The sequence below is a fragment of the Alosa sapidissima genome, chromosome 10 (assembly GCF_018492685.1).
Source record: "Alosa sapidissima isolate fAloSap1 chromosome 10, fAloSap1.pri, whole genome shotgun sequence".
Taxonomy (NCBI): domain Eukaryota; kingdom Metazoa; phylum Chordata; class Actinopteri; order Clupeiformes; family Clupeidae; genus Alosa; species Alosa sapidissima.
In genome coordinates, this window is record NC_055966.1 from 36969108 (window position 1) to 36989538 (window position 20431).

Consider the following 20431-nt stretch of genomic DNA (forward strand, 5'->3'; position numbering starts at 1 on the left):
CCATCAGGAGGACCCTCAAGTTGGTGACCTCTGACCTCTAGGGGGCGCTGTAATTCACAAACATGCCTTTTGGCCTGTAGCTGCTGCTGTGCTTAGAATTAACCCTTAGAACCCGATTGAGCAAAGTGCGTCAAAAAACACACCCTTTCTTCTCTGTTACATTGCTCCGCGACTGTTCATCACAACGAGATAAAACCTTTATTTTATGACCGAGAAGAAGTGGGGCTTTCCAAAGAGACTACGCACTTGTCTGTACGATCAAGTATGAAAATTAAAAAAAATCATGAAATTAAATAAAATTGCATCATATTTAAAGTCTATACTTCTCGGCGTTCACCTGCGCACCCATTACTCTCGTTTGAATTACTCGCGAACCCGTGATCGCATAGATATGGCAAGCATATCAGATGAAAGAGGAGAGACAGGGCTATCCATTGGTACCACGGATATCGATCTTTCTGGCTTATAAAAACAGACGAAGTGATTGCAAAATATTAACGTCATGTACACAAACCAACGCTGCACACCCATTACTCTCGGAGTGATTACTCGCGGACCCGTGATCGGATGTATATGCCACGTATGTTAGATGAAAGAGGAGACACAGAGCTATCATTTGATACCAAATACATCCTTCTGGGTTATAAAACAGACAAAGTGACAGCAAAATAATAACTTCATATAGCTCAACTTACCCCACGTTTTTGTCTGTTTTTGTGGCAAAGCATGTTTATAATCCAACGCTATTGTGTGTTTCTCTATGGCAAAACATGTTCATAATCCGGTTTTGAGATCCTAGCAAATTCCTGCATGGCATCCAAATCAAGGCTCACATTGCATCCCAATTTGTTCAACAGAGAAACACCTTTTTTGCCTTTACTTTGTTCATGGCAATGCAGTTAAAAGTTGAGAATCATCATGAGTGCATACACCATAGTCACACATGCTAACAGGCAAACTTGGGTCAAGTCAGGTCAGATCAGTTCAGTTCGTGTCACAGATATGGAGCGCAGAATGGTCATTTTTCATCGCTAAATAAAAAATGGCATTTATTTCCGTAAATCACACACCACATATTTCTGTAAATTGCTCAGCCCCAGAGTATCCCTCCAACATGGCAATTATATTGCCCATTTCAGGACAGTCTGCCCTACACACACATGAAATGCATGTAGAGCTATGAGCTTGCTGTGGTGAGATACAGGTCAAAATATAATAATTTTTATAATATGATTTTTATATTTTAATTCTTTAAAAATCAAAATAAAATCAATGCTAGTACTAATACATGAAATGGCAGATCTGGATAGCCTAGACTCTGCTGAAAAAAACAATATATAATATGTGTGTGTGGCACTTACAATGACCAGAATAAATCCTTATGAATAAAGGTAGTGAAAATGCCCTAAAAACAGCTTAGGGTTCTAAGGGTTAAATTGTACTAGTGGTGTCTGATAATACTGTGAAAGGTCCTTAGGTCAACTGAGGGCAACTTGTCACATCAATATAATTTATTCAGCCGCCATATTTGATTTGATCAAAAACACCAACAATTTCGCACAGGTCACAAATTTCATCTGATCTTCACCAAAATTGGCACAGACCATCTTCAGACCATGCCTTGTCACTTCATTTATTTCTGTAACAATTGATAGAAGCGTTCGCCCGTCACATCCAATCGAAATTTGTGGCGAAGCCGCCAAACAGGAAGTGAGCTCATATCTCAGCAATTGTTGCATGTATCAAAACCAAACTTGGTACATGGACTCATGACCCCATCAGGTGAATGCTGAAGAAATTTTGTGACCTTTGACCTCTAGGGTCACTGCAATTAACAAAAATCCATTTTGCCTTGTAACTTTTGAACCTCTAAATACTGTATAATTCATACCTGTTTGTAAAGGGGAAATAATTTTTTGTTTTCCAGAATTTTAAAGTACACAGGCATTGCTTTCAAAGTAAACAGGCATTGCAAACTGTAAAATGATGATGAACCATGAATTAACCAGCCTTACAATCATCTGTTCTCTCATAATGTGCTTGAGCATATGTTTGGTGCTTGTGTATATGAAAGAGAGAGAGGAGAGAGATGTTTTAACATTTTCTTATGAAGCAGGGATTATGGTTTTGATGTGTTTATTTGGTCACTGAAGTAAGAGTCACTTAGAAATGGTCATTCCACTCCATTATAGACAGAATACCAGCTGAGATCAGTTGCATTTGCAACAGTTTTCAGATTACATTATGTGTTTACATAGTTGAAAAAGGGTTCTCCAATGTTTTCTCAGTTAGCCTTTTAAAAGATTAGTAAACAGAATGTGCCTTTGGAACATTGGATGAATGGTTGCTGATAATGGGCAATGTAGATATTGCATTAAAGATCAGCCATTTCTTTTTAGAACAGTCAAGATTCCTTTTTATCTATAATGGAGTAGAATGGAAATTACTGACCCCCAAACTTTTGACCGGTAGCGTACATTCCCGCGATTCTCTCCCTCTTCTCACAGATCTTTTTTTCCCTCCGTCTCTTTCCCCTTCTGTTGTCATCTGTGGTTGACTAAATCCACAGAGTTTTGCCCAACCCTGTTAATCCTGTTGAATAAGAGGATACATATACTGTACTGTATACCGACACCCCTCGCTCTTATGCTAGCATACTGTGGGTTGATAAGAACAGTTGTCAAAAAGAATATTGTCATTTTTTAAAGGTTTAATCCTCTAGTTGCTCTTGCAGTCATACTGATTTGAGTGCATCTCTTTTCTATCCCTCTAATGCTTTTATGTCTAATCAAATGTGTGTGTGTGTGTGTACAAGTTCTAATAACCTTTCCTTCGCATCACTGCTTCATTATACTGACAATCGAACCATATTCCTCCTCCTCCTCCTCCGTCTGTCTTATAGGGACACACTGAGGTCTACACAGGCTCCTTGGTTTGAGCGTCTTGTGCAGTTGCATTCCTGTTTGCAGAGAAGGACAGAGGAGGAACAAGGCAGAGAGAGGGAACCAGAGAGAGAGAGGTCAAACGGAACACACAACTCTTTTGTGTTAATTCTCCCTCTCTCCTCTCCACCAGATTGCTGGGGGAGAGTTGATTTACAGCTTGGGAATCTCCCAGGGTTTTCGAAGATTAAATCATAAAAACCAATCCACAGGCAAGCTGCCTCTGCTTTTGAGCTCCGCGCAGCGTTGATGAGTGAATAAGCTCACTGGGGGAGACAAGACAGGAGGAGACGGAAGGAGGCTCTGTCCACAAGGGAGGTAAGATGCTGCGTGCTGGAGCATTGTGCTCTGTCCACAAGGGAGGTAAGATGCTGCCAGCTCTACAGCTGTGGGAACTGCTGCACTGTGTTTGTGTGGCATGGGGGTCAGTCAGAGCAGTCACCTGTTTGGCAGGGTGACCACAGGGCGGATTAAGAAAGGGATCAGGGCATTACTGCTTTTTTCTGATGGTGTGTGCGAGCTCCTTGCACATTTTGTTTACAGTATGTGTGCTGATTCTGCACCACAGATATGCAGAATTTTCATACAGGTGTATTAGTGTTTGTCAGGTAGATTCTCACTTAGTCTTAGTACTAAATCAAAATTGTCGCTTTTTCCCCCAGTTGCACTATGACAGGTACTAGGTTATGCATAGGGCTATGTTATACTACCAGACTATGCTATACTACCAGACTATGCTATGTTATTCACCAGATTTGAGAAAGCATAAAATCACAAAACATTGAAACCCATTTTGGCTTACTATCAAAGGCCGCTAAATTCTTAGTGTTTATTCCGTCACATTTGATTTGTTTGAGCAGTCTACTGTCGTTATTCCGTCACATTTGATTTGTTTGAGCAGTCTACTGTCGTTTTTCTCGCCCCTCCAGAAACACTCTTCTTCCCTCTGTTTTTCACTCATCTCGGAGTATGAGCGACGCATGGACTCCGCCTCCATCCTTCCCCTCCTCCATCCCTCCTTCTTTCCGTTCTCGTCTCTCCGTTTCCACGGATCTGTGTGTGGCCGTCTTCCTCGTCCTCACAGGTGAGGGCACAGTGACCAGTCTAACATGGCTGTCTGCAATATGGAGTTTAGGTTGACAACATTTCTAACACACCTTAAGCCCAGAAACAACTAAAGATATTGCCCTGAAGGATTACAGGCTTGTTACCGTCTGTTCTGTCATCTGGAGCTAAGCTAATGAATAAACAACTTTGTGGGCTTATTTTTGTTTAGTATACTCCATGTATGACTGAGTGTATGTTCATGATGATAACACTTTGTACAACCCCAAATCAGAAAAAGTTGGGACGTTGTGCAAAATGCAAATAAAAACAGAATGTCTTGTAAATCCACATTTAGCAGCAAAAAAGACATTATATCAAATGTTGAAAATGAAAATGTTGACTATTTCATTTATCCTTTTGAATTTCATGTCAGCAACATGTTTCAAAAAAAGTTGGGACAGGGAATGTTTATCACTGTGCTGCTTCACCTCTTCATTTAACAACATTCTGTAAATGTTTAGGAACTAAGAAGACCATTGCTACAGTTTTGAGAATGAAATGTCCCATTCCTGCCCGATATAGGATTTCAGTTGCTCAACAGTATGAGGCATTCTTAATCATGTTTTTTCATTCCATGATGCACGGTGGTATTTTCATGTCTCATTTTGGCATCATGTCTCATTTTGGCTGCTTTGGCTGTTACAATTTTGGCTGCAGTTTTTGAATTGAGTATCAAACTGTGGACATAGACAATAGTTATCAGAGGTTTTTCTGAGCCCATACAATGACAGGTCTGGAAACAGGTCTGGTTTTGATGCAGTGCCATCTGCGGTCCAAAAGACCCTTGTTTGCAAAGATTTATCTGGATTTTCTGAATGTTTTAAAGGTAAACTGCAGTATTGGCCATGTCCTTACCGGTTTAAAGGTAAACTTTGCAGTATTGGCCATGTCCTTACCGGTTTAAAGGTAAACTGCAGTATTGGCCATGTCCTTACCGGTTTAAAGGTAAACTGCAGTATTGGCCATGTCCTTACCGGTTTAAAGGTAAACTGCAGTATTGGCCATGTCCTTACCGGTTTAAAGGTAAACTATGCAGTATTGGCCATGTCCTTACCGGTTTAAAGGTAAACTATGCAGTATTGGCCATGTCCTTACCGGTTTAAAGGTAAACTATGCAGTATTGGCCATGTCCTTACCGGTTTAAAGGTAAACTGCAGTATTGGCCATGTCCTTACCGGTTTAAAGGTAAACTGCAGTATTGGCCATGTCCTTACCGGTTTAAAGGTAAACTATGCAGTATTGGCCATGTCCTTACCGGTTTAAAGGTAAACTGCAGGATTGGCCATGTCCTTACCGGTTTCTCGGTTTTGCTTCTTTTTCGCTGGCTCTGTCATGACGAATGTCTGAGAAACTCCATCGCTACCTTCTTCTAGCCGGAGCCTGGCGTGTATGTGTATTTAAATGCAGTAAAGCAATTTGTTACACTCGGTATACTTCCTGACACTGAGGCCGTCGGCCCGCCGGCCCACAGTTGCAAGGGTGGTTTTTCCGCTCACAGGCGCTAGGGGGAAGTGACACGGCCACCATTAAACCCCAAAAAAGTCATATAACCATTCCAATGACTCTGAAGCTGTTAAATGAAGGTAAATTAAGCTAAAAAACTTGCATATTAAGCTAAAAAAACTGCATAGTGTGCCTTTAATAATATTATGCCCTGTAGATGATGAACTCTCCAAATACTTCACAATGTCATGTTAAGAAACATTAAAATTACATTGTTTCATAATTTGTGCACACAGGTTTACACAGAGTGATGAATACCCCTACATCTTTACTTCTGAGAGACCCTACCTCTCTGGGATGCTCTTTTTCATACCCAACCGTGTTGCCAGTTACCCTAATTAGTTGTGAAACATTTCTCCTTTTGTTTTTGTTATAATTACACAACTTTTCCAGCATTTTGTTACTTTTTTTTTTAAACATGTTGCTGGTATCAAATTCAAAATTAACATATATTTTCCATGAAATAGTCAAATTTGTAATTTTCAACATTTGATATGTTGTCTGTATCCTTTTTGCAACTAAATATGAGTTTAAGAGATTTGTAGATTATTGCATGAAAATGCACTGTACTGTTATCCAAAGTCTTCTTCTTCTTATAATAAAGCTTTATTTGTATAGCACCTTTCATACACAGAATGCAGCTCAAAGTGCTTTACATTTGAAGCATGTAACACAATAATAGTCAGTCAGTCATTATCAATCACTTTTCTTTGCTGTTTATGATATACTCAGCAACATATCAAATTCTTCTCCTTCTTCTCCTCGCGGCGGTCATATGGGTTTAGTCAGATTTTGATTTTTTTTTTCTTTTCTTTTTCACATGTCCAAATTTCCGTCAAGGATTCCCGATCGGGGTAGACGAAACTTGGTGGGCATGTAACCCCACATGGATAGCATGGAACCATCGTTTTTCGTTTTGATCTGTAGCCCCCCCGCTGGACTGAACCCCCCGAAAGGAGGGTAGGGCAGACACAGTTTTCTGTGAATATCTCGAGAACCATAGGGTTTAGGAGGACCATTTTTTTTTTGTATGTTGATCTCAAAGGGCCATGTCAACCCATTCCATAACCACTCATTTCATGTATAGCACCACCTAGTTAAACACAAAAAAGTAAAAATGAGGTCATATTTTGTACCGCTCTGCGGTACATCTAGTTGTAAAACCAACTGTTAGGGCCTACACAAGTGGTCGGCATCCCGGTCAATATTTGATATTAAAATTTCAATTTTGAAGCTATTTGTAACCATGTGTAGCCTATGCCAGCGGTCCCCACATTCCTAACCGGGCCGTAGCCTGACATGAGTCATGAAAAAAAAAAAAAAAAAAAAAAAAAAAGCACAAGCAAACCAAATAAACTCAATTTAATTCACAATAATGTCACATTTTTACATGGCATAGGCCTATATGCAGTTGTTTGATTGCACACATGCATTTTGCAAGGTCTATTTTCTTACGTCTGTCTGTCCCGCCTTCAACACTTTTACATATTGCCTTCAGCGCTGCGTCAGCTCACTTCACTTGATCAGTTCTTCGCGAACGGTAGTGTCACACGAAGTTAGCTAAACTGCTAGAATGAGCAACAAAAAACAACAATCTTTAGAGCATTTCTTTGGAAGGGGTAGTGGGGAAAAAAGACCCACTGATGATGGTAGTGAGCCAGATACCTCAAAGAAAAAGAAGGGGTCATTCAATAGGAAATATGACGAGTCATATTTAAAATATGGTTTCGCAGAGACCGGTGACTCGCATGCGCTAAGTCCTTTATGTGTGGTATGTGGCGATAAGTTGTCAAACGAAGCAATGAAACCATCAAAGCTAATTCGACATCTAGAGTCCAAGCATCCTACACTGAAAGACACAAACCCCTTGAGTTCTTTGAGCGTAAGAAACGCGAGCAAGAAGGACAAAAACTAGTGCTTAAAGCAACCACATCGGTGAACATGGCTGCGCTAAAAGCCTCATACTTAGTGGCTAGTCGGATTGCTAAAGCTAAGAAGCCGTTTACTATTGGGGAAGAGTTAATTCTTCCTGCTGCTAGACATGTGCAATGAACTCCTTGGGGAGGCTGCAGCTAAAAAAATAGCTCAGGTACCGCTTTCTGCAAGCACTGTCCATAGACGAATTGATGATATATCAGAGGATATTGAGGCACAGTTGTTACAGAGGGTGAATGGGTCACTGTGGTACGCTATCCAAGTTGATGAGTCAACTGATGTTGAAAATAAGGCAATGCTGCTGGTGTTTGTCCGGTACATATTTGAGGAGGATGTTCAGGAGGATTTGTTGTGTGTGCTGTCACTTCCAACGAACACCACAGCTGCAGAACTGTTCCGGGCTTTGGATGGTTATGTGTCTGGAAAATTAGACTGGTCTTTTTGTATTGGCGTATGCACTGATGGGGCTGCAGCCATGACCGGACGGCTGTCCGGTTTCACTGCAAGGGTTAGAGAGGTTGCCCCTGACTGCGAGCCCACACACTGTATCATTCATAGGGAAATGCGGGCTAGCCGAAAACTGTCGCCCGAGTTGAATGGGGTATTAACTGATGTAGTTAAAATGATCAACAACATTAAAGCACACGCACTCAACTCTCGCTTATTTGAGCAGCTCTGTGAAGAAATGGATGCAGAGCACAAACGCCTTCTCTTGCACACAGAGGTCAGATGGCTGTCAAGGGGCAGGTCACTGGCCAGAGTGTTTGAGTTGCGAGAGCCACTACAGAGATTTCTTACAGAAAAAAAGTCACTGTTAGCTGCACATTTTAGTGATGAGGACTGGGTGTCAAAACTCGCTTACCTGTGTGACATTCGGGTTGATTAATGACCTCAACCTGTCACTCCAGGGGAGAATGACGACTGTCTTTAAACTGGCAGATAAAGTCGCCGCATTTAAAGCCAAGCTTGATTTGTGGGGACGACGAGTGGACCGGGGTGTATTTGATGTGGGGATTTGGGAGAGACTGAGGCAGGGCCCTTTCTCTCGCAGCTGGTGCGCGATCACCTTGTTGCGCTTTCAAATGAGTTTGAGCGTTACTTCCCATCCTCCAAAGATCCACGGCAAACCAATGAGTGGGTCCGCAACCCATTTGTCAATATCCCGAATAGTCCTAACATGTCAGCGCAGGAGGAAGAGCAGTTGATCGAAATTGCAAATGACGGTGGTCTTAAAAGTGTGTTTGAGCAAACCTCTCTGGCGGGTTTTTGGATTAAAACCAAAGCAGAATATCCAGAGATAGCCGTAAAAGCGCTGAAAACGTTGCTACCATTTCCCACCACGTACCTATGCGAGGCCGGGTTTTCGGCAATGACTGCAACTAAGACCAAATTGCGCAATCGACTGGACATTTCAAACACACTGAGGGTGTCACTGTCTTCCATCACCCCCAGATGGAACCTTCTTGTTGCAGGGAAACAAGCACAGGGCTCCCACTAATTATTCGTAATGCACGTTTAGTTCCCATGTTTTGTTCCCATATTTTGTTAAGCATATGTTCACACTTGATAGATGTAGCTTCAAGTTGTTCAATTTTCATAGTTCATATTGTTCAATTTTCACTTCAAGTTCACGTTTTTCACATTGTTAAGAGTTTGTTACCTTCACTGTTGATACATAACTGGAGCTCGTTCTTTTCAAGTAATGCATGCACAACATATGGAACATGGAACCCCCAAACGCACCCCCAGTCATTCTAACTATATTAAACATCATTTACCTAACAACCAATATAGTTTGTTTTTACTCTGTATGATATTTTACATCATATTTTTTGAATTTTCATGCACTGTATTTCCTTCAGGAAATGTTTTTCTAGTTATTACAGTGCATGAAACTTTAACGTAGAAACTTCGTTCAAACTTTGTAACGTAGGTCTTGAAAAGGAGACTTGAGGAATGTATTTTTCACTTTTGTAAACTTTATACTTTTTCATATATTAATAAAAAACAAGCTTATTTTTCCCCATAGACTTTGTATGGGGACTATGACATCATAATGGGCTAATTAACTTGATTTGCACCTGTATCAACTTCCAGCTGCTCAACTAGGTCCCATCAAAAAGCTAGTTCAACTGATTGCACCTGTATCAACTGCTTTCTGCTTAACTAGGCCAACTCTGTGTCTCTCCATTCTACAAGGATATAAGGCACATTCCATCCAACTTTCTATCCATTCATCCTCTTCAAACCATTCACTCATCTACCCATTAAACTATCCCATCAACATCCATTAAACAATCTGCCTATCAACATCTATTCAACTTTCTGCCTATCAACATCCATTACACTATCTACATTTAACTTTTAAACGATATACTCTGTCTCAGGCTTTAAACATACAATTTGGCTCTACAGATCCTGTTCAACTATTTCCTCTGCCCACAACTGTTTCAAAATAAATGTCCTCACTACAATAATTCACTATTAAATAATTTAACTATTTAAACTACTCAACTATTTAACTGTTCAGCCATTTCAACTGTCAGTTGTTATCAACTATGACTTCTGCCAACTGTTATCAAATAAAAGTTTGTTTTGCATTTTATGTTAATATACAGTATGTTTATATTTTCATGCACTGGTAATTTCCTCAATTACATTTTCTAGTTACATTCTGTTTTTATTCACATTTTACACATGTCCCAACTTTCTGATTTGGGGTTGTACCCATACTAATACTGATGCTGAATACCTCAATAGGTCAAATCAATGTTATTTTGATGCAGCTGAAAACCAACCTTTGAATAGAGTCCCGAAGTGTGACGTAGCGTTTCCATGGCGGTAGAATCACTGGATCTAAACAAACTTTCGAAGTGGCATAAATAGCATTGAATGTAGACATGTGGCATCATTTCTAGCTAATAAAAATAAATATATCCATTTAAAGGTGTTTTACCTGCTAGGCAGCAGCTTAGCCACATAACACGGATTCCCTGGCAGGTGTAATAGAAAGAAAGAAAATTCCAGTGGATATTTCACGTCTTCTCAAAGACTGGCGGCTGTTAAGAGCAACGTTTTTTCCCAAAAAAATAAAGGCAAAAAATTTAAGGATTTTAACCGCATGCTGTGAAGTTACATGCAGGTCTCTTTTACGGAGGAAACCCATGCTAAAATAAAACTCTGTAGTCACGAATTTGATCGTGTTGGTATGAATATATGTTGTAGTATGTGATTCCTACAGTGTAAAAAAAATATACTAACGTCTTAGAAACGTTGTAAAATTATTGAAATAGATTAAGAAAGCCACCGCTATGGTGTTTTCTAATGGTAGATTGATTTGTTTAGATCCAGTGAAATTGCTGCCTTGGCAACACTACGTCATGGCTTCGGGACTCTATTGGGAATATTTCACCATCAAGCTGCCTTTTCCTGTTCTTCTTAGGCACTGTGTCCATAGCTGGCAACGGCCTGGTTCTGCTCGTTATGGCTCGCAAGCGCAAGGAGCTGAAGCCACACGAGCTCATGACCATCAATTTAGCCATCTGTGATTTCGGCTACAGCCTCCTTGGGGCGCCATGCCTCATTATTTCCAGGTGAGTGTGTTTGTGAGAGACGGTGTCTATGGCTGCGTTTGAGAGTGGACCATATCAAATTTCTGTGTTTACATTGTTCACTAGTTTTAAACACTTAAGACAATCTGCATGCGCACCAGAGGAATTTTGGTCACTGAAATGAAAGCAAACAAACAGACAGCACAGCAAATATACGAAATAAGATGAATTAGGGTATTTTAGTGGCTAGTTGTTTACTTTCGTTTCCAAAGTATGTCCGCAAAATAGGCTATCGTTTTTATTTTAAGTTGAGACTGGAGAGCTAACGCCTTTAAAGGTACACTAGGTTCAGGTATTTTTGGTGACTGCAGAGCTCCCTCTAGATTTGCAAATATATTTACACTACCGGTCAAAAGTTTGGGGTCACTTAGAAAATTCCATTTCCATTAGAGACGGAATACCAGCTGAGATCAGTTGCATTGTTTTTTCTAATCAGGGCAGCACATAATTGCAAGGGTTCTCCAATGTTTTCTCAGTAAGGCTTTTATTATTGTATTAAAATGATATCAGATTAGTAAACAGAATGTGCCTTTGGAACATTGGATGAGTGGTTGCTGATAATGGGCAATGTATTTGTTCAAAGTATAATTCGGAATTGTGCCACATTTGATCAAAAAAAAAAAAAATCGGAATTGGGTTACATTTAATTGCCGGTGTAAACATTGTTCGAATTAGCATACTTCTGTACTTACCTAATATAAGAGCACCGTGCCCTCATATTAGGTATTGTAATAGAGAAGTATGCGACTTGGAACACAACCAACCACTGACTTGGATGTCCCGTCTCCCCATGCTTGGTGTAGCAGAGTGCCACGTGGACACGAAAATGTGAATCGTGGGCCAGAGGGTAAGGGAAGCTTCTGGAGGATAGCATCAAAATGAAGAGAATTGGGGTACATCCTCAATGTACATGACTGCAAATGTTTAAGAATGATCGGATTGGATGTGAATGTTTGTGTATTCAGCAATGCAGTTTTTCTCAGTTATGCTCGTTATGCTAAATTAATGACTTTGTCATTGAAGAAGAGCTTGCAAGAATGGCATGGTTTTGAATCAATTCCCTTGGTTAAATGTTTTTTTTTTTTTTTTTTTTTTTTTTTAAACTGTAAACATTGTAATGAGATGCATTTTCAGATAATTTAAATATTTCATCTCAGTTTCTCCCATGCTTGGATGTTTGGCGAGACTGGCTGCATGTTGTATGGGATCCAAGGCTTTGTGTTTGGCATCGGATCCATGCTCACGACCTGCCTCATCTCACTGGACCGCTGTTTAAAAATCAGCAGCCTTCGATACGGTGAGATACTTAACACTTAACACTAACCTCTCATGCCTTCATATAGAATAACAAATCATTAGTACATCTGTGTGCATTGGATGGCACACCGTACAAACAAAATATCTTCAACATCAAAATATCACAATCAAACTCTTGATCACAATCAAACTGTGATCATAATCTTTACCTATGCTTAAATCTAGGCATGTACTTGTTCACTGAGAACAGAGATTTACAAGGGGCTGTCCACATGATGAGAAGCTTGCATGCTTGTAGAGAATGCTTGTATTCATTTACTTTCCATCAAAGATGTCATTCTTTAACTTTCCATGTTATGATTTTTATAACAACCTTAATGTGTTTTTGAGATGATAAGACATAATGGCTCTGTTCGAAATGGGAGCAGATATCTTGGGGAGTGAGGCAGCAAGTGCGGTTCGAAACCGAATAATTATTTTTTGAAGGAAGCATCAATGTATTGTCGTTGCTTCCTACTACCCATAATCCTTTGCAGTAACGTCTGCAAAAGCTGTGAAAAGTAAACAAAGATGGCGGATGACACCAGTAATTGCTGCTGCAAAACTCCTCACTAGTTAACTAGTTGGAGTAGGTCAATGTCACTAGTTAACTAGTGAACCATAAATGGCTTACTAGCTAGCTAGGTGATGGCAGCAGGCTCACTAGTTAACTAGTCGATGCATCCTTTGTCCAAACTAGTTACCTAGTGAGGTCATAAATGTATACTAGTTTACTTTAGGTTGAAGCCTAAATTCACACTAGTCAGCTAGTGGCGCAGAATTAAAACTAGACTGCATTTCCGGCGGGAACTGCAAAAGTGTGCTTGCCCTGGTCCGGTCACCAACGTGAGCAGACAGTGGCATACGCTATGCTGAACCTGGCTTGATCCAGGCATTGTAACAGTGCCTTTCAGTGTTGGAGCAGTGGCAATACCTCAAAAGCTCTAGGAGAGGGCTATTCAACTATTGGCTTGCAGGGTGAATGCGGTTTGTTAGATTTTACCTGTGGCCTGCCTTTGAATTTAGCTTCTATGACTAAGATCAAATCAATAAAATAAAACAACAGCAGTGATTGGCTGCAAAAATAAATAATGTCACGCGTCTTGCACCTCTCAAACTGGGTTATCAGGTAACCTAGAAGAATTGAAATTATGAAATATGAATAAGGAATTCAAATGCTGCTTGTTTGTCAGGATACTTTTTCACTGATTTATTTTAAAAATATGAGTGTGAATGTTATATATATTCCATCCCCTAATTTTGTTTTACTGGTTTATTTGACAAATAATCTATATTGATTTGCTCTATAAAGACCGTATGTCTGTTTGGGATTGTTTTGAGAGCCTATTGATGTATCTCAGAATAAAGTAATATCCACAACATTAGTGATGTTTTCTTGTGTGTGAATGTATTTTACTTAACTCATCGAATGTAGCTGGATACTCATGAACGCATGTCTCTAATAGCCACAATAGGAGTAATTTTAGCAACACCGTATTTTGTGTGGCCAATAACGACCCAGTGGATCATGAAAATGTGCCAAAATTCACATTCCTTGCTTGATGTTGGTACATTAATCCCATTCAGATTGCCACTTATCTGAGATGTAAGAGTTCAGTATAGAATTAAGGTCTGGGGCAGGGATTTGACATTCTGTGACTTCTTCATTGAGGGCTTGCTTAGCAGCACTGTCCGCTTTCTCATTTCCCCTCAGACCAACATGGCCTGGGACCCAGCAAAAAACTACACTCAAGTTCTGGTTCTTTAGATGTTCTAGTTGATCAAGCTCAGCTTTGGTTGTACTTTTTGCGTGACATTAAAGCCTACTGTAATTACATTTATACATAGTTATTCTACTGATCTTTATACTATTCATCCTGCACATAGACTTATTCTTACTACTCTTATAATGTTGTTTCTGCACTACAATGACACTGTTTCCACACTGCACATAGCTGTATGTTATGTACATATCTGTTTTATTATATTCTGTTAATACACTGCATATATCTATATTATTACTATTATACTGTTACTGCTACATCTACATACATTATTCTACTTATCGTATGAGATAACCGCTAATACACTGCACATATTTATATTTAATTCATATTACTCTAAACCACCTTCTGTAAATCAACTGTATACTACTGTCTACATTGCACTATATTTCTTGACCTGTCTCTGTATATTTCATCACCTTTCTATACTTTGCATCACATTGCATGCATACTGTAGCTACATGAATCACAGCTAAGATCCTTGGTTGCTATGAAGGCCAGTCATTCTAAATGGATGGTTGCTATGGCCAAAGGCCAGTTATCTCTTCTGTTGTCAAGCGGGCATATCCTAACTTTATCTTATTTTAAACATCTCTATTTTACTTAGCCTACATCCATACAGTGAGTCCCATTAAGAAGTGGCCACTTCATTCACACTTACCGTGATTCACGCAGCAACATTATTAAATTAATCTGTCACCATATGCCTATGCCAACGTTTGCAAAGAGGAGAATCTTTTAATTTGATTCACAATGAAACGTTACATTTAATGTACATGTAAACAATGAGTAGGCTAGTTTTGGTTGTTGTTGGTGGTGTTACTGCATCCCTTAGTTATGCCTACAATGCAAAATTGTTCCCTCGTGATTTTTAGACACATTTCAAAACATCGCGACGTGAAATGCCACAACAAAACATTGTTTGTGAATCGGTCTTATTAGGAGTCCTCGCTTAAGCGGTCACAGACTCAGGCGCTACTTTTAGGGCTAAAATGCTTCCTGAATTACTCTTAGTAAAAAAAAATAGGAGTCCTAAAGTTACGAGTGACGAAGTTACGAGTACAAGCATCTCATATCAAATGACCATGGCATTACGCTAAGCAACATAAATCCCATAACGTTAAAGCAACATCTCCTCCCTATGACATAGCTAGCTAGCTTCTAGCCACACAAGAAATGAATGATGTTAAATCTCCGCTTAGCATTCTAATAACAGAAGGGGCACATTTATGTGGACCACTACAACATGACTCATTATGTCTGTAACTCTATAAAACACTTACTTTCATAAAGGAAGCACACCATCCAGCACATACACATGGAAACCAATATTTTAGGTAGCCAACTTGGCCACGAACTCAAAACGTGTCTCTCTGAAGCTCTGTTCTAGAATCTTTGCTCTGAAGTCTGTCCCCGTTGCTAAGCAACATCAAATAAACGAAATGACAGTCTTCCAGTATTAAATGTGTGGTTTGCAATTAGAATAAACAAGAAATAACATTTCCAATAATTTCCCATGATAAATTACATAATATTTGCACCTTCCTTCCTTGTGAAGCTCACACTAATTCCACCGCATTTAGTGAAATGTAATACAACGTTGCCACCTAGCGTTCAGATGTAGGCTATTTAAGATTAACGTGGCATTTCCTGCTTATTCTTTTGTCAACACCATGCTTTTAGGAAAACAATCTTTTTATCATAGTTCCCTCTTCAATGAGCGATTACCAGCTCGTTTTTGTAACAGAGATAGCTGTTTATTGTCCCTAGGTTTACAGAAACACCTATTCATATTAATACGTAGCCTATGGAGTGCTGCCGACCACTGTTCATTACATGGCCCAGAATGCCTTGCATGTCTTTACAACAAAACAACACAGTAAAACCTAAATGCCCGTAAACATATGCATTTGCATACTTGTAACATTTTTAATAATACTCTCCCATCATGATATTTAACAATAATGAAAAATTTAATTTGAATACTGTCAATGTGAAAACAACTCTATTATGTAAGCTATATATAGCTACTGTTCTCCTTGCTATTTCAGTTCGTAAGTCCATACTATCCCATGGTAGAGCAAGGATTTCATGATTAGGCAAGGTTGCCCATAGACATTGTGGCTGCCCAGAAACATTGAGCATACTTGGAAGGCATTGTGATAGAAGGTGAATGGTGCAAAGGTGAATGGTGAGAGTTACTAAATACCTGTGGGTGGTTTGCCAAATGATGGAAACTTTTGGAATGTTTTCTTTTTTTTTTTAGCTTATGCACCCTCACATTGGAGTCCCAAGTTCAAATACAAAATTTGGTATCGATATGTGACAGTGTTCCTGAGATATGGACGACTTCCTGTTTCAGAGCTTCGCTGCCAATTTCGTTTGGCTGTGACGGGCAAACGCTTTCGAAAATCAAAAATCCTTCTGGTAACTTTTGTGAGGCTTGGTCCAAGGATAATGTACGTCAAGTTTCGTGGCGTTCGGACCAAATTTGTGACCTGTGAAAATTTAGTTTCGCTTTCTGTTCAATCCAATATAGCGGACAAACGACACGCCCACCTGACGTCATCTTCGCGACCAACTTACACCGGTACTGACCGGACGTTTTAAAGTTGGAACGGTGTCTCTGTCTCAAAGGGCCTAGGCGCTAGGGCTGACAAAAAATTAGGGAGACGGGAAAAATAATAAAACTTAAGAAGAACAAATATAACCGCAAGCGGTGATTTACGGGGTCCGAGCAAAACGAACATGAGGTAGCATAGCTTTTTAGTTTTACATATGCTTTGATTGTTTGGGCCCAATTGTTCAAAAGAAACGTGATCGGATTTCGGTTATCGGATTTCAGTTACCGGATTTCGGCTATCGGATTGGATCAAATCTTGAAAATGGCTTGTTCAAAGGGAAACAAGGATCCTGAAATTGGATTAGATCACATAATCTATTCTTGGTTTTGATCTGGATAAAACCTTCACTTTGTGTTGTTCAAAACTTTTGAGTTAAATTGGAATAAATTTGATGCATAAAATTAGGATTACCCTGTGCTGTAACGTTATAGTGTGCTAACCTCCACAACCTAATAGTATTCTAACAATACCCTATTCTAGTGTGCTAACCTCCACAACCCAACAGTATTCTAACAGTAGTATTCTAGTGCGCTAATCTCCACAACTCAATAGTATTCTAACAATACTCTATTCCACAGGACTATGCATTTGTCATGGATAAGATGAAGCGTCTGTTAATGGAAGGCAGTGTTTCCCACAGAATGGAATTGTATTTGTGGTGGTAGGTGAAGGGGGGTGGGGGTGGGTTCTGTGTTGGAGTCAATAAGATGAACAACCTATAATTATGCAGTTATACTTGCCTTGCATGACAAGTCCTGTCAAGTAGCTGTAACGTTATAGTGTGCTAACCTCCACAACCCAACAGTATTCTTAACAGTATTCTATTCTAGTATGCTAACCTCCACAACCCAGCTGAAGGAACTGTAGGGGGCGATGTGGGTCGAGGTAGAGTGAGTGTGTGGCGAGCAGGCAGAGCCTCGGTCAGAAGGCTCAATGGTATGAAGTGATGACACGGAGATGGCAGGTTTCGGTGCAACACAAGTGAACTTTATTTGAGTTTCAATTCATCTGTTCTTTTGTTCTTTACTTGTATGTGTGCTGCATCAAAGAGGAAACAAACAGAAAATGGAGTAATCAGTGAAATGGGGTAAATCAGTACAGATCCCAACTCACAAACAAACCAATTGACATTTGAACAATAAACTGAAATCATATGGCTATATAAGGTACAACTAAACAATACTTGACATCCCAAGTCAACCAACATCACCTAATCATCTCTCACATGGGACTCCAACACACCAAACCAACAAACAAAGACCTTAACTATACACATGATGGCAGAGCTACTCTACAAACTGATAAACATCACAAAAGTCATAGTGAGGGTCATTAAAGTGATGACTTACGTTAACTCAAAGACGCACACAAAGCAGGACACACTGGAGTGCTGGGTTGAGATGAACAAAAGAGTGAACTGAGGGCGCGCAAACAATTTATCCTGGTCTGAGCCCCTGCTCCGGAGCTACAGGGTTTCCCAGCAGGTAAACTGGGTGTGGTTTGGTGACAGAGCCAAACAATCCAGCAATTTCTCCACAGCACCTCCTTACACTGACAGACTTTGGAAAGATTTGCAAAGATTTGGAAAAGATTTTTGAAAGACTACAGTCTCAGACCCTCTCACATCTAAAGACAAGTAGTAGAGTTTTAAGTCACAGACTATGATTTTGCAATGACTAGGGATCTTGCAGGGTCACTATTTACAAGACTGCAACACGATTCCTTTAAATTATTACCCATCGTGCAATAGATAAACAGGAACTGAAAATGATAGCCTACTAAACTCAAAGTCGTATTTTCGTGTTTCTGCAGCATTGTTTCATGCGTGACATCCTTAACCGATACAGAGTTGTTCTGTCAAGTGGAAGAGCCGACTAAATATGTATAAGAAATGACAAATATTATAAGAATAACAAATAATTATAGGCTACAGCTGTGTCGGAGTCAATAAGAAAAACAGCCTATAATTATACAGTTACACTACAAGTCCATATTGACAAGTAGCTGTAATGTAATAGCGTGTTAACCTCCACAACCCAAGAGCATTCTATTGTAGTATGCTAACATCCACAACCCAACAGTATTCTAACACTAATGCTTCAAGTGGGATTTGAACTCTCAACCTAAGGATCACCAGTACAGTCACATTCACATGGTGAAAATGTGTATTGGTAAACACACAACAAGAAAAACTCTAAGCATACATTTGACAATAAAATGAAGGGCTTTCCTAAAAGAGTACACCTGAAAACTTTTTGAAATTCTGGGGCAATAAGACATTTGTAGAGAAGAATACTAATGGATGAAATATAAATATGATAGACTTTATGATGAAGGAAAAATAGTAAACAAAGAAGTTCCCCTGAATGTCATAGAGTGTGAATGTTGATTGGCTGATGTCATTCAGGTGCTGTTCAATGGAATCTTCAATAACCAATAGCATGTGCAGCTTGATCCTGAAGTTCTAATGGGGATTCGAACACTCAACCTAAGAAACACCAGTACAAGGCATTATCCCACTGAGCCACTAACAATCATACACATTGGGCAGTCACATTCACATGTGAAAATGTGTGTTGGTAAACACACAAGAAAAACTCCAAGCATACATTTGACAATAAAATGAAGGGCTTTCCTAAAAGAGTACACCCGAAATCTTTTTGAAATTCTGGGGCAATTAGACATTTGTAGAGAAGAACACTAATGGATGAAATATAAATATGATAGACTTAATGATGAAGGAAAAATAATGAACAAAGAAGTTTCCCTAAATGTCAGAATGTCTCGGCGTTCTGATTCTTGGCAACTAATGACTGTGTATGTTGATTGCCTGATGTCATTCAGGTGCTGTTCAATCTTCAGTAACCGATAGCATGTGCAGCTTGATCCTGAAGTTCTAATGCGGATTCGAACACTCAACCTAAGAAACACCAGTACAAGGCATTATCCCACTGAGCCACTAACATTCATACACATTGGGCAGTCACATTCACATGTGAAAATGTGTGTTGGTAAACACACAAGAAAAACTCCAAGCATACATTTGACAATAAAATGAAGGGCTTTCCTAAAAGAGTACACCTGAAATCTTTTTGAAATTCTGGGGCAATTAGACATTTGTAGAGAAGAACACTAATGGATGAAATATAAATATGATAGACTTAATGATGAAGGAAAAATAGTGAACAAAGAAGTTCCCCTAAATGTCAGAGTGTCTCGGCATTCTGATTCTTGGCAACTAATGACTGTGTATGTTGATTGCCTGATTTCATTCAGGTGCTGTTCAATGGTGTGAATCTTCAATAACCAATAGTATTCGAGCTAGAGCCTAAAGCACTACCAGGGATTCGAACTCTCAACCTAACAAACATCAGCACTAGGCATTATCCCACTGAGCCACTGACAATCCTACATATTTGGCAGTCACATTCACATGGTGAAAAGGTGTGTTGGCAAACACACAACATCAAGAAAATTCCTAGCATACATTTGACAATAGAATTAAGGGCTTTATAAAAAAGAGTACAGATCTGAAAATGTGCACTGTTAATGGTATCCACATAATGATGGTTGTATGGTTGTTCACCAAGGAAAAAAAATTACTCATATAGGAATATAGGTGATATAGG

The 20431-nt window shown here is 39.5% G+C and overlaps 1 protein-coding gene across 1 annotated transcript in view; it reads left to right on the forward strand.

The window, feature by feature from the left end:
• Window positions 1–3823: 3823 nt before the first annotated feature.
• LOC121721307 (opsin-5-like) overlaps window positions 3824–20431 on the forward strand; it is a 39431-nt gene continuing 22823 nt past the window's right edge. Inside the window, exons 1-3 of the mRNA XM_042108141.1 lie at window positions 3824–4026; window positions 10930–11080; window positions 12256–12395. Coding sequence (XP_041964075.1) covers window positions 3912–4026; window positions 10930–11080; window positions 12256–12395 — 406 coding nt within the window. The 5' untranslated portion in view covers window positions 3824–3911. The remainder of the gene's footprint in view (window positions 4027–10929; window positions 11081–12255; window positions 12396–20431) is intronic.